At 46.2% G+C, this 14,238-nt stretch overlaps 1 protein-coding gene across 23 annotated transcripts in view; it reads left to right on the forward strand.

Moving 5' to 3' along the window:
• The window catches only part of OBSCN (obscurin, cytoskeletal calmodulin and titin-interacting RhoGEF), a 154,520-nt gene that overhangs the window by 10,646 nt on the left and 129,636 nt on the right, over positions 1-14,238 (forward strand). For all 23 annotated transcript variants that reach the window (XM_069006237.1, XM_069006259.1, XM_069006236.1 and 20 more), the window contains exons 3-7: positions 3,839-4,108; positions 6,153-6,413; positions 8,866-9,168; positions 10,227-10,493; positions 11,313-11,588. In XM_069006237.1, coding sequence (XP_068862338.1) covers positions 3,839-4,108; positions 6,153-6,413; positions 8,866-9,168; positions 10,227-10,493; positions 11,313-11,588 — 1,377 coding nt within the window. The remainder of the gene's footprint in view (positions 1-3,838; positions 4,109-6,152; positions 6,414-8,865; positions 9,169-10,226; positions 10,494-11,312; positions 11,589-14,238) is intronic.

Consider the following 14,238-nt stretch of genomic DNA (forward strand, 5'->3'; position numbering starts at 1 on the left):
GTGTGTTGGTTATTATTAGGCCCTGATAAATGACTCTCCTTTGTGTCACCAGAAGTTCTTCTCAGCCAAGACAGGTCAGAATGATGCAGCAGTGAAAAGAGCTTTTAATTCTGTTGTTTTATGTCACTGGTGATGCCATTGGCTCATCTGCTATCGGGCTTGGGGAGGGAGAGCATCTTGCCATGCAAAGTTCTCTTTGCTCAGTCATGTAGGGAGAGGTTAAATTCTCCAAGCAGCCACCCTCAGAATTATAGAATCAGAATGGTTTGGGCTGGGAGGGACCTTAAAGGACGTCTGGTTCCAACCCCCTGCCATGGACAGGGATGACACTCACTAGATCAGGTTGCTCAGGGCCCTGTCCAACCTGGCCTTGAACATTTCCAGGGATGAGACATCCACAGAAAGCCTCCTATACTCTGTCAGTCTAGATCCTAGGGACCTAAGGACCCAACATTTGTGAACACTTTGCTAAGCCTCTGCCTTAAAGATCATCGAGCTGGGAAAAAAAAAAGTTTTTTGAGCTGTTCCTAAATGAGATTTAGTGAATCAGACTTGAATCTCAAAGGAGAGGCTACAGGGCAGAGAAATCACTCTCCTAAATAAGGAAAACTGAAGCTTAATTAGATTCAGAAATGTGTCTGGAACAGGGATAAAATCACAATCCATACACTGAGCTGTGAGCTGTGAAAAGAGTTGGGAAATTCTTCCCAAGAATAACCCTTTAACAAACCAAGGAGTGGGGAGGATGGGAGGAACACGAACAACCAGCTTGGATTTCCTGAAGGTTTTGGAGATTTCCCTAGGCCATGCATAAAGTTGGTGAGAACAGAATTCAGGTCTCCATCCTGGGCCAAGCGATGTTCACTGGAGTCCCTGAATAAACCAACCAGACACTGGGTGAGAAGGTTAAAGGTTGCAAGCCAAACAGGATAGAGATGTCTAAAACACCCTTGTGCTGTGAGGCCACTTTATTCTCCCTCTGACCAGATGTGATTTTGGATGGTCACTGTCATGACAGTCCCACTGGAGATCTGAAAGAGAACTGCAACTTGAGAAATGAGGAGGTGGAAAAGAAATTTGGAAAGCACAGTAATTAGGAAGAGCAAAGGCACAGGATGGTGGAGGCTTGTCCATCCACCTTTAGCCAGCTCTTTCTGGAAGGATTTTCCATATTCTTACATTTCCTGGATCATTTTCATTTGGCAGGGGGAAAACTTGCCTGTGGAGCAATAAATGTGAGAATTCCAGCAATAAGAAAGTGGAAAGGTAGGCAAGTGAGAAAGTGAGGTCCAGAGGACAGATGTACCTTGAAAAGGTTAAGAAAACATTGGGCTTCTTTGCAGGCTGCACCTATTCTTAGCAAAATATGTGTTAGCAGGACTTGCTTTTTAAAAATAACATCATCTCATTGCCAGTTTGCTTGCTATAGACCAAACAAAAAAGCCTATGACAGTCTGGAGAAATATCTCCTCAGGATAAGCAGCAAAATTAATCTCTGACCTAAGTTCTTGCTGTTTCCTGCTAATTCCATGAGCTGCTCTTGCTCTGTGCTCCCTCAGGGTTTTGCTCTGCTGGTGGGTCTCTCTCACGTTTTTCTGAGGTGGGCAGGTTTTGGCAGCTCTCTTATTTTCTCTCTTATCTTATTTGCGTGTCTCTGACCTGGGCAAGGGTCTGGTTTTGGGCCAGATGATTTGAGATGCCTGCTCTCAGGAGACCTGGGGTCCTTCTGTAGTCCCCTGACCCAAATCAACCCCCTCTGCCTGACCAGGCACATTCTAGACCTCGTAAAGAGCACGAAGATATGCTCATGAGGACGAGGAGGCTGGTGGGCTTTGGAACCACTCTCACATCTCCAAAAGCAGTGGGCTGGGTTAATCCCACGCTCCAATTCAGTTTATCAGCTGCTGTCCCTCCGAAGCCCCATTCAGAGGGAGATAAGATGTGTGTGCACATGTCAGGGGGACAAAAGCAGAGTTGTTTTCAGAGGATATCTGTGACCCCAAGCTGCCAAAGATAGCCTTGTACTGCCTTTCCCTGGCTGGGAGAGCAGTGCTGTTACTGCAACACGTTTGTAAGAGCCGACCAACCCTTCTGTGCTTGGACTTTTAAGAGCTTTTTCCTGGAATAGCTTTTTTTCGGGTTTTTTTTGTTTTTTTTTTTCACTTTAGGGTGCTTAGTGCCTGTAAAGGGAGAGGGGTTAATGATATGGCCAGCTGCTCCAAGCATGGGAGTACACTTGTGTGCTTCTCAGGTGCAGCTTGTGTTTCTTTTTGGCCCTTGTGCAGGTCTGCGTGCTCCCAGTGTCAGCTCCAGCCTCCCTCCTGCCAGAGGGCTGCCTCCTGATCAGGGCTTTCTTGGCCTCACAGAATCCCAGAAAGGTTTGGGCTGGAAGAGACCTTAAACCTCATCTCTTTCCAACCCCTTGCCATGGACAGGGACACCTTCTACTATCCCAGGGTGCTCCAAGCCCCGTCCAACCTGGCCTTGAACACTTCCAGGGATCCAGGGGCAGCCACAGTTTCTCTGGGCAACCTGTGCTGGGGCCTCACCACCCTCAGAATAAAGAATTTCATCATAATATCTAATCTAACCCTGAAAAAAAATTCAGAAAAAAAAAGAAAAAAGGGTAATCACCATCTGGAGTGTGGGCAGAGCAGATCTGTGTAACCACAGCTGAAGGCTCTTCAAGGCAAGACTTTGACTTGCCTTAAGCTGAGATGTATTTAGGCAAATAATTTTTTTTAAAAATGACCAGTTGACATGGCGACTTAGTGTCACCTTCCTGTTCCTGGACATATTGTATGGGTTCTCAGTCAGGTTTTAAACTCAGGATAACAACCAAGGTGGTCCATAGCATTGCTCCTTCCTGGTGTCCCGTCAAGACTCTAGGGTTTGGTATCTTATTTAAACTGAAAGAGGGGAGGTTTATATCAGATATTAGGAAGAAATTCTTTACTGTGAGGGTGGTGAGGCAGGAGGGAGTCACAAAAACCAGCTGGGAGTTGGCACAGCCGTAATTGGAAGGTGAAGGTACGTATCAAGGCATGATCTCTCACGAAGCATGAGCAATGCATCAGCACTGGCTAATCCAAGTGTGGGACATGACTGTGGCACCAGTCCCATGGCCCTGACCGCCGGCTGTCCTCTTCAGTCCAGCTCCCCTTTCTCCACTTTAGGGCTGAGGTACCGGGGTGATGTCACAGCGCAGCTGTCACTGGAATTCGACATTGTTCAGTTCATAAAATGACTTCCCTCACTATCATGCAGCTGCTTCGTGTGTTTGATCTATGCTTGGGTTTGGCCCTAAGCCAGGGCACTGCAGCCCCACTGCTGGAGGAGGGCTGAGGCAGCTGGGAGACTCGGGCTCATTCTCTAGTTCTTTTATTGTCATTGACAAAAGCTGATACAGAGCCCTTGGTGCTGGTGGGGAGAACAGAAAACTCCTCCATTTGTGCTTTTCCCCACACCTGACCTGTGCACAGCCACCTCTCAGCTCTCTGTGCCCTTTCAGATCACTCTGCTGAGCTTATTTCTGCTGTAAGACCCTTAAAATACTGGTTCTTGCACCAGTTGACCGACTCAGCTGCTCACTCTCACCTGGAATTGCTGCCTGTGACCAGCTTGGTTGTTATTGACCCAGTTCTAGCAGGATTGCTTTGAAAGGTTTTGCTCCATCCTGGTCTTGAACACTTCCAGGGGTGGGGCGGCCACAACTTCTCTGGACAAGTTGTGCCAGAGCCTCACCACCCTCACAGTGAAGCATTTCTTCCTAAATTCCCATCTAAACCTACTCTCATCATAAACTCCCCTTTCTCCTTTCTGTTTTTACCCTCTTAAGAACCCTCCATACCCTTCAAGGCAAAACTGAAGGATCTTGAAGTGAGGGAGAAGGAATCTGCCACCTTCCAGTGTGAAGTGCCTGTTCCTGGGACAGAGACAGCTTGGTTCAAGGAGGAGACCAAGCTCCAGCAGAGCAAGAAGTACAACATCGAGGAGGAGGGCACCTACCGCCGGCTCACCGTCCAGAACGTCACCACGGACGATGATGCTGTTTACATCTGTGAGATGAAGGAAGGCAGCAGGACCATCGCAGAGCTGTCTGTCCAAGGTGAGAAAGGCTCTTGGCATTTCTGATTGGCCAAAAGTGTGAGATTCACATGTGAGACTTCAGACTCGACCTTGTGAGCAGCTTTTACCCCCTCCATGTGTGCACTGAAGAGGAGCAGAGTCCCTTATGGTGTGAGAATGTGGTCAGGGGGTCCCTGGGGCTCCTGCCAGGGTGTCTCTGGACACAGGGCCACACAGCAGGGACAGGCTGAGCTGCTGCTCAAGATGTCACTCAATGGGAACCCATGCTGAAACCTTGAGCTGTAGCCTGGCCCTGTAGATTTTCCTTAACATGACCCCAAGCATCAGATGTATGCCCTGGCACTGTCACGCTCATCTTGTCCGGTGTCCAGCGACTGTGGTGAATCTTGTCTGGGACTGGTGCTGACCACAATGGGAAGGGGGTGTAGCAGCTGTGGTTTGTGGCCAGACGTGTGGTGCAGGCTGCAGTCAGCACCAGGATGGTTTAGATTGGAGAACACATCCATGCTCCAGATCCCTGGCAGCTGGAGCTGTTCTCTGGAGTTTGGAAAGGGGACAAGGAAAGGACAAAGTGTGGATGGCTATGTCCACGTGTCCTGAGTCCAGTGGTTCAGACTGAAGTGGGAGTAGGTGTAGTTGGGTATGGTATGGGTGTCTCTCAGTGAGTAGACACAAACCCCAGAGCTGTAGGCACTGGAGACTGTCACAGCTGCAAGATTAATCTTGTCCTGACTCACTTGAAGCTTGATTATACTCCCAGTGAAACCAGGAATTCTTCATATATAAATTGCTCCGAGACAGCTGGGTGATGTGCATCCTCATGTAAATTCCTTTTTGTACCACCAGTAAAGAGCTGGAAGTGCACAGAGGTGGATGCAGGAGGGAAAATTTAGTCCAGGGACATGGGAGAGCTCAGACTGGCATCTTTCTGTTGCACCTTCTGTTAGGTCTGGAGCAGCCAACCCCTGTAAGTGTGTTTGGCCCCAGTAGGACGGCTGGTATTTTTTTCACTTGTTCGTGCTATAATGGTATGTTCCATCCAAAAGAGAGTGACTGAGCCAGCTGGAGCTCTCCAGAGGGAAAGGAGGCAGAACCTTCCTGGGAGAGCCTTGTGCCTGCCCTGGGAGGAGATTGGAGAGAGCAAGGTGGGGTTGGGACAACGTGAGAGCTCGGCCGGTGGTAAAGGGCTGTGGGATGGAGGCACTGCTGAGGGCAGAGAGGTCAAGGAGGAGGATTAGCAGAGAATCAGGTCTTGAATCTTGTGGTGAAGTCTGTGCCTGATCTGTTACTTCATGAGGGAGTTCAGCATTGCTGTTCATTAAACAGCTCTGGGTGATCTGCCTGGGCAAAGCCTCTTTCACCTCTCAGGGACTGCTCTGGAGATGGAGCCAATCACCATCGGTCATTTGGGGTGGTCTCTGGTGCTGTGTCCAGTCTTTCCTGTGAATAGCCACATCTTATAGCTTTGAGATTATCCTAATAAGTGATGATAATCACAGTCACTTGGAAAGGACAAAAATTCATTCAATGTGAATTTCTGTGTTGACACTAAAAAGAAACCTAAGACTTTCAGTGTCTTTCTCATTAATTCAAGTAACTTCTGTGCCTGCCATGTTGGTTATGTGACTTACTGGTGACTTTAATGGAGGCAAAATCCTGAAGGCAGAGGAGAGAGACCTGTCTGCCTTAAGACTGACCTACTTCAGCAAAGTTTTAAACTGAATTTCCAGCCTATGTGGACAATGAAAGCTGTCAAATCTGTTCTTGGCAAGGCCACGTACATCTTGTGTTTACCCAGCAGCTGGCTCTGCTTCGTAGGCAAGAAATCCGAGTGACTGCAGTCAAAGAAGATTTGCTTTTCTCTCTTTGAAGGCCAGAATGAGTCCTTGGGATCATCTTCTCTGTGTGACTCAGAGCCTTGGAATTCATTTTCAGGTGTCTGCATGGTGTCTATAATGTTTTGATTGGGTGTGGACTAGTCCTGTTTCAGTCTGGACGGTCCAGTGTCGCCGAAGTTTTTAATATCTGCCATTTGCTGACTGTGATTATTTTGTTATTTGAAGGGAACATCATTAAGAAGCTTCCACGGAAAACTGCTGTCTTCATCAACGACACAGCCACCTTCTGCGTGGAGCTGGATAACGACTGCCAGAGCATCCGCTGGCTGAAAAACAAGGAAGAAGTGAAACCCAGCGACCGAATCTCCATCACACGCTCTGGCAAGCAGCACACCATGACCATCCGGGAGTGTAAGATGGAAGATGCTGGTGAGATTGCCTTCCTGGCTGATGAAAGCAGGACTTCTACCCAGTTCACTGTGACCAGTAAGCTTCTCTTTTATTTGGCCTTGGTGTTGTGTCTTCCCACGCTGCTCCCGTGGCAGCATTGTTGTTCCAAATGCCACCATGATAATTTTGGTGTCCAAAACCAGCTGAAGGTTTCATGTCTGCCACAAAAGGTGATAGCCTGACCGTGTTATGAGATGTTTGGAGGGTTCAAAACAGAGTGAATATCGATAGAATCACGGAATGGCTTGGGTTGGATGGGATCATCTCATTTCACTTCCTGTCATGGGCAGGGACACCTTCCATTAGATCAAGATTCTCAGGGCCTTGTCCAGCCTGGCCTTGAACACTTCCAGGGATGGAGCATCAGCAGTTTTTCTGGGCAAGAGCAGTGCTGGACCTGAAATGAAATTTTGGTGAAGTTGCCTAATTTTATTTCGCATTATTTAGATGACACTGCATTTCCCAGGCAAAATCTGCTTTATTTAAGACAAAAATACATATGATTTCTGGCTCTGCTGCAGTTCTGGTTCATATATGAACAAACCATTTAATCCAGTCACAATTTGGGAAGAGTAATGCTTCTTTTCTCCCACCAATGCGATTGGTCAATGGCAAAAAGGAGTCCTTAAATAAAAGATACGTAACTGCTGTGTTATCTAAACTTGGTTGTGGCATTCTGATGAAGGAATGCCATTCTGATGAAGGAATGCCAATGAGGAAAAAAATGAGGGAAGTGTCACATTTGGCTTTGTGACAGTTTCTAAGGTATTTGCAAAGCTGTAACACCCAAACAAGCACCTATGCAATGGGAACAATAAAGTACAGCTTGATTTCAGACTCTGCTGTTTAAATGATGAAGAAAATGTTGATTCATGGAATAGAAATTATAAGAAGCTGCCTTCCCACAAACAGGTATTGCTGAAGAAAATATTGCATTACCATTTCTGATGGCAAGGTCAAGAGATCTCATTCCAGGGCTTAGCGCTCAGCTTAATGTTACCCTAACAGGACCTTTGACATCTATCAGTGACCAGCAGTTACTGACAGGCTGGTAACTGTGCACCCCAAAACACTTCTGTGACTATTTATGTAAGGAAGGAAAAGCGTATCGCGTTGAGATTTCCTATTTTTACACTTCGTGCGTCTCGGATTTGCTGCTTGGAGAATCCTGTGTACTATGTCCACATCTTTCTCAATTAACTGGGTGAGATTGGTGGTGGCTGTTCAGATATCCTTTGTAATATATCCTTTGTAATATGCTTTGTAATATATAGGCAGTGTTTGTGTATTATTTGGCATCTTGTGTTGTTACCATGCCCATTTTAAAGATGGGTAAACTGAGGCAGAAAGGAGATCAGCTGTCCCCAGACTCGGTTTTTAGTTTAGGCTCATCAACAAACTCCATCTACAGTCAGGAATTCTTGAGTATGTGCACTGTGTGATTGTTTCACCCATCTCCCACGCCTTCTTTAAGTTGGATTAATTGCTCCTGAGTGTGCTGTTCATGGGATCACAGCTGGAGTCTGGTTGACTGACTTAACCCAGACACCTTTCAGAAAGCCAAAATTAAATGAAATGGATCCTGTGCCATGTCAGAAGAGGTGTAACTAGAGCACATCAGATAATTCCTCTTGACCATGTCAGTGGCAGCACGTAGTGAATAATCCTGATGGGACTCGAGCCTTCTCTAAAGGGTCCAAGAGGAATAAAAGGGTGAAAATAAATATTCATTACACATATACCTGCAGGAGTAAGTTTGTGGCCTCAGGTACCGTAAAACAGCAACATCTCAATATTAGGGTCTCATGGTGGGGACATGTCTTTGTCATTTCCTTTTGAAGGTAATTCCCCAACCCCAAAGCTGGATCTGCATAAGTTAGTAAAACAAAGATCCCAAATGATGTCACTCTTGGGAGACAAAGTTACAACACAGTTTCTGTGACAAAAAATTCAGGAGCAGGACAGATACCCAGTTGAAAGAAGCTGCAGAGAACATCCAAGCCTGTGCAACAAGCCGAGCTCTCCATAAATTTTAAAAGATTTGAACAACCTTTGCTGATGATTTTCCCCATCTTCTGGGTGAAAATAAGAAGTTGTGTGTTAGCTGCTTTGTCCAGGAGCTCTGTAGGACAGTAGTATGGGTCTGTATCCAGCATTGAAGATTTAAGCCCACAAAATGTTTGTTGAAGACTCTCTGACTGCGTAGCCAGTTTTAATATTGTGTGGAAATCACACTTATTTAGCTGTGCAATACAAGTATTGAACATTAAAGTTTGGACTTGATTTGGGATGAAAATGATTCCGTGATCTTTGTGTAAAGCAGCCCCAAAAGCATCTTCCATCCATTCTCTTGCTTTTCCATTTCACATCAGTGTTTTAACTTTTCTAAAAACTAAAGTTTTTAACTTTCAGTCCAGCGCAAGCCCTTTCAGCTTTTCCACTCTGACGTGAACTTATTGCTCTGTTTTGCTTTGTTTCCCTTGCGCAGCTCCCAAAAAACCTCCCACTCAACCCCCAGCTCACCCTGTGGTGAAAAATAAAACAGAAACCTCAGTGACACTGGCATGGTCCCCTCCGAGGATGGACCGGCCCATTCCAGTCGATGGATATATCGTGGAGCGCAAGAAGCTCACCGGCTTCACCTGGGTGAGGTGCCACGAGTCCCACGTCCCTGTCCCCGAGCTCACGGTGAGCAACCTGTCAGAAGAGGCTGACTACCAGTTCAGAGTGTCTGCAGTCAACACCTACGGACAGAGCCCCTACCTGGAATTCCCTGGGAGCTTGCACCTTGGTGAGCACGAAACCAGCACAAAATGGGGTGATCGGACATGTGGGTGCTTTAAAAACGTTTCCCACGACTTTGAGGACGGAGCAATGGCCCAGCAAATCCTCTTTCCCTTCACTGCTGGTTGTCCTGCTTCGTGTCAACCACTGTCCTTCACCAAAGGATGAAGGAAAAAGTCCAAAACCATCACAGTGATGGTGGTTGGGTTTCTGTGGTAGAGCTGTGGGTGTGTTTATGTTCCAACGTCCCGCATCAGGCTGTGGGAGAGGCAGAGCTCCCTGCTATGGACCTTAAACCTGTAAATGTTTCTTCTGCACCTACAATGAAAAGAAAAATGGAGATGGCCTTATTATATAATTTTCAATATATAGGCATGAGATATTGATCTTGCACCTAGAGAATCTATATGGGTGATCATACCATCACAAAAACCAACTTCTAGACAGTCTCTCTTTAATCTTAGAGTTTCTAAGAGAATTACAGGGGTTTTGCTTTCTTTCTAGGGTGCCAATGTGCCCATAGCATCATTGGGTGCCATGGGATTTCTTCTTCCTTTGAATCACTGCACTAGAAAAAAATCTGTGCAGATACTGAAGACTCACACAAACTTTGATCATACTGTGTCTTGTGATTGTGTCACCTTTGTCCCTCGCTGTCTAAACACGCCTGTGTTGTCCTAGAATATCTAGAACTGACTTGTAGGGAAATCTGGAAGTCCCTCCTTTGGAAATCTAAGAATAATACAAGCTGTTCAATAAATAGCACACTTGTAGGGGGACCTGGGTCTTTCTGGCTTATGTCTTTATACGTTTTAGGGATTAAAAAATCAGTAAAATATGCCTGTTGTTCTTGACCTGCAAAAACAGGACTCCAGAGGTCAGTTACCTGCAGCTGAAGGAAACAAATCCTTCAGACCAACCATGCATTTCCTTCAGGGCATGAGAATTGTATACAGCTGCATGAATTAGTTCTCACGTCTTGTTTAGCCTGACAATTTGGTTCTTAAGATGCAGTATCCTCCAGCATGACAGTCTTGTTCTCAGAGACATGTTGTTCTTCCGTAGAACCCGTCCTGGCTGTGAAAAACCCCCTGACAACAGCTGAAGTTGCACCTGGAGGGGATGCTCATTTCACTGTTGACCTTACCAAGGCATGTTCCGGCACTTGGTACCTGAATGGCAAAGTCTTACAGGAAAGCGAGACCTACGTCATTAACAGAACTCAAACCACTCACACCCTGGTCATAAAGAAGGTCACCAAGAAAGATGATGGGGCAGAAGTGAAATTTGTTGCCAGTGGTGTTGAGACCAGCACCAAGATGAGAGTGAAAGGTATTTATTGCCATTGCTGTCCTTTCTTCTCCCAGTCAAGGGGTGCTTGCTGGGATCTGAGGGTTAAAACTGGGGCTGGAGGCTTTCCTTGGTCTGTGGGAAGCATCTGGAATTGTGTCATGTGATTAATGTGTGTCCTGGTAATGACCTAACATGATAGCTCAGAGTGAGCTGATCTGGCCAGCTGGTGGTATCTGAACTAGATTGCTTCACATCAGCTCATGAACTTCTGTCAAATTCACAACCATCTGTCAGGGGATTCTGTCACCAAATCTGCCACTAATTCACCCTGAAGTGGTCATTTCAGCTCCAGGATTGACCAGCCTCTTTGACTGTAATAATCTTTCAAAAGGAAAGGAGCATTAATTGCTAACAAAGCTTTTCTTGCAGATTTTTTTAGTCCACCATGTGTAGGATATACAAGTTAGTATCCTGGAACTTGACTTATGATCAACTTTTCCTCTGTGAAACAGCAGTAAAATCTGTGCCTACCACATTGCAAGGCAAAACATAATGAATTCATAATGAACCTTTTATTCTGGAAGGATGTGTTTGGCTTTGGGAGAAGATCTCTGCAGAAGCATGTCTAGAGTACTATTTATCAGTAGAAAAAAACGTGTTGGTTTTTTTTCTTAGTGACTCTGGCAATAAAAACAGAACAAGTTTTCTGAGCTGCAAAAAGCCACTCAGTATTGACAGGAGTGCGAGGACAGGAGCAGGATCTAATACCTTCAGAGATCTCACAGGCTAGAGCAGACCTGTATCAGGGGTAAGTTATCTTGATAGAACTTGAAATAACAAAGCCTCTTGTCCTGGCAGGAGCTGCAGTGAGATTCACCAACAAGAGCAAAGACGTAGAAAAAGTCTCCACTCGGCTGCGGGAGGAAGCCAAACTCCAGGCTGAGCTTTCAGACACAGAGGCCACTGTGAAGTGGATGAAAGATGGGAAGGAGCTCAAGGCCAGTGAAAAATACGAGCTCCAAACTGTGGGGAAGAGGCGCATCCTGAAAATCCGCAGCACTGCCGAGCAGGACGCTGGAGTTTACGAGTGTGTCTGTGAAGGGGATAAAATGCTCTTCCAGCTCTCAGTGAAAGGTACGTGGCTGCCTGGGCTGCTCTGCACTAATGGTGTTCCTGCCCTAAACTCATGGAGCCATCAAGGCACACGAAGGGAGTGCTCCAGAGGGAGTCTGGCAATTGCCCATCAGCATCCAGCCTTGATAATGTGGTCCCACAGCAGAACTGGGGAGCGAATACAGGAGCTGGCACTGGCACGGTGGTGAGGGCTGTGCTTTCACTCCAACTGGCATCTTGATATGCCAGGGAATTCCGTGTAATTTCGTGAGGTCTGGTGGTGGGCTGGGAAAAGTGCTGTTGAGATGAAGAAATCCAGCCCCAGGGGCAGGGCATGACATGAGATCCCATGTCTGCCCCACTCTTGCTGTGTGACATCAGACAAGTCACTGAGGAGAGAGTTCAGCTCTGATTAAGGTTCTGATGGGACAAGATCATCTTGGCATTGTAGGATTTGTGTGTGTTTTTTTTTTTTTTTTTGTTATTTGTTTAAGGATTTTTTTGTTCTTTTCTGTCAATACTGTGGTGGATAAGAACAGACCTTTCCAGGGCACACTGGAGGCTTAACCCCTTCCTGCTTACAAAGTGTTCAGCTGTGTAGAAAAAACCAGCAAAATGGGACTTTATTTTGATATTTCTTGAACCAGCACTGTTTTACAGCTGCCCTATTTTTTTTTGGCTGTTCTTCCTTTCATGGCAGTCTCTAACTTTACCCTGAAACCAACAGCACTAAGCCTCCTTCTTGCAAACCTTCCAGTCTGTGCAAGATTTGATGAACTACAGTAAGGCTGGCTCTGCCTTGAAGGGGACCAGGTTTTGCCTAAAAACCCCAGCGTATCCCCAGATTGTTCCTCAAATGGACCATCAGATGTCTGTTGAGGTTCAGGGTGCACAGCCCCACCCCAGCCAGTCCAGCCTGTTGTCAGACTGCCACTGAAACTCTGGGAAAACCAAAAACTCTCCAACAACATTTTTTAGTGCTGGAGAATCAAGGCATTACGTTATTCTGGCCAGCATGTGCAACAGAAATAATTTCATCCACACATTGCCTGGGTTGTGCAGAGAAAATCATTCCATCACATGTGATCTTTACTAGATTTTTCACATACTTATACAGACAAAACCCACAGAAATTAATTGGTTCAATGTTCATTGGTCCCAAGTTAGGCAATTCTTAGTATTTGGTTTCCTATTGGTTATTGATCCCTTTGCCTTCAACGTTAATTAGGTTCTCATTCTTCATCCTCTTACTGATCTTTTCCTGGACCAGGTGTCTCTGACCATGCCAGGGGTGATGTCTGGAGTTGATGTTCATTAATGATTGTTATCTTTTGTGTATTTTCTGTGCTACCCCCTGTCTGTTGAGATGTTCAGCTCATCGGGCCACGAGCAGTGAAACAGTCCTTTGACAATAAACTTCAATTCCTTTCCCCTGGGCAAAGGCAAACAAAACCCCTGACTAAAGTTACATAAAAATTTTAAACTTTGTATTGTTTCCAACAAGACTGGGGTGATTTCTGCAGCTGTTTTCCTTTGAACTGGCAAGTTGACTCAGTAAAGCTGTTTGATTTCCATGTTCTGTCCCACAACTCTCCCTCACCTTCCTCCCAGCCATGATCACACTGTTTGTACACGGAGTAAGTCTGAGGTGCTTCATCCTCATGTTCTGCTGGCACCTCACCCTCCTTGGTCTCTGTAGAAACAACAAAGCCTGAGAATATCGTGGATTTTTTCGCATTTGACAACTTGTTTGGTTGTTTCAAAGAGCAAACTTGAGAGAGCTGAAAAACAATTAAAATGTGACTAAATCTATATAGAGAGGAATTTCTGTCTACAGTTGGCACCTGCTCTTAATTTTGATTTTTTTCCTCTCTTGCCCTGCCTCTTTAGCAACATTTTTCATGCTGACAGTTCTACCCACATTTAATTGAATTACTCAATGGATGCTTCCATGTGTTTTTCACTGTAGTGTGACTATCAAATGATCAGTCAGTGTTATTATTTTAAAATCTGCTTTGACAAGCAGTAATTTCAAGTCTGCTGTTTACAGCTTGATTCCTGGAGAATCACCTTTGGTACCTCTCATCCTTGTGGGATGAGCCTCAAAAATGCTGTATCAACATTTTACCTTCCATCATCAACACCTTTTATCAACCACAGGGAGCTGGGGAATCATTTGAGGAGCAGGTCAGCTGTAAATGGCACGTGGGCATCAGGTGGCTGCCCAGGGGCCACTCTACCAGCCATGGCCACCATGTCACTGCCTGGGCCTCCTGCCCACAGCAGCCAGAAATGCACTTGCCATTTGTCACTGCACTGCCCCGAGCCCCACGTGCCAGGCAGCCTCTGACACATGACCTCCCATGGTGACAAGGGACATCTGAGGCGTCTCCTTCAGGCTGCTGGGGGTGTACTTTTCGCTCTGGTTTTCTGAGGAAGGGAAAGGTGAATGAATGAACTCATCTGCCTCTTCTTCCTCCCAAAACTTTGAACCTGTGGGCTGAGTTTCAGTAATGCTGGTGAAGAAATGTCTCAGCAGCCCCCTTCCCCTTCCCCTTCCCCTTCCCCTTCCCCTTCCCCTTCCCCTTCCCCTTCCCCTTCCCCTTCCCCTTCCCCTTCCCCTTCCCCTTCCCCTTCCCCTTCCCCTTCCCCTTCCCCTTCCCCTTCCCCT

This window comes from Aphelocoma coerulescens, chromosome 2 (assembly GCF_041296385.1).
Source record: "Aphelocoma coerulescens isolate FSJ_1873_10779 chromosome 2, UR_Acoe_1.0, whole genome shotgun sequence".
Classification (NCBI taxonomy): Eukaryota; Metazoa; Chordata; class Aves; order Passeriformes; family Corvidae; genus Aphelocoma; species Aphelocoma coerulescens.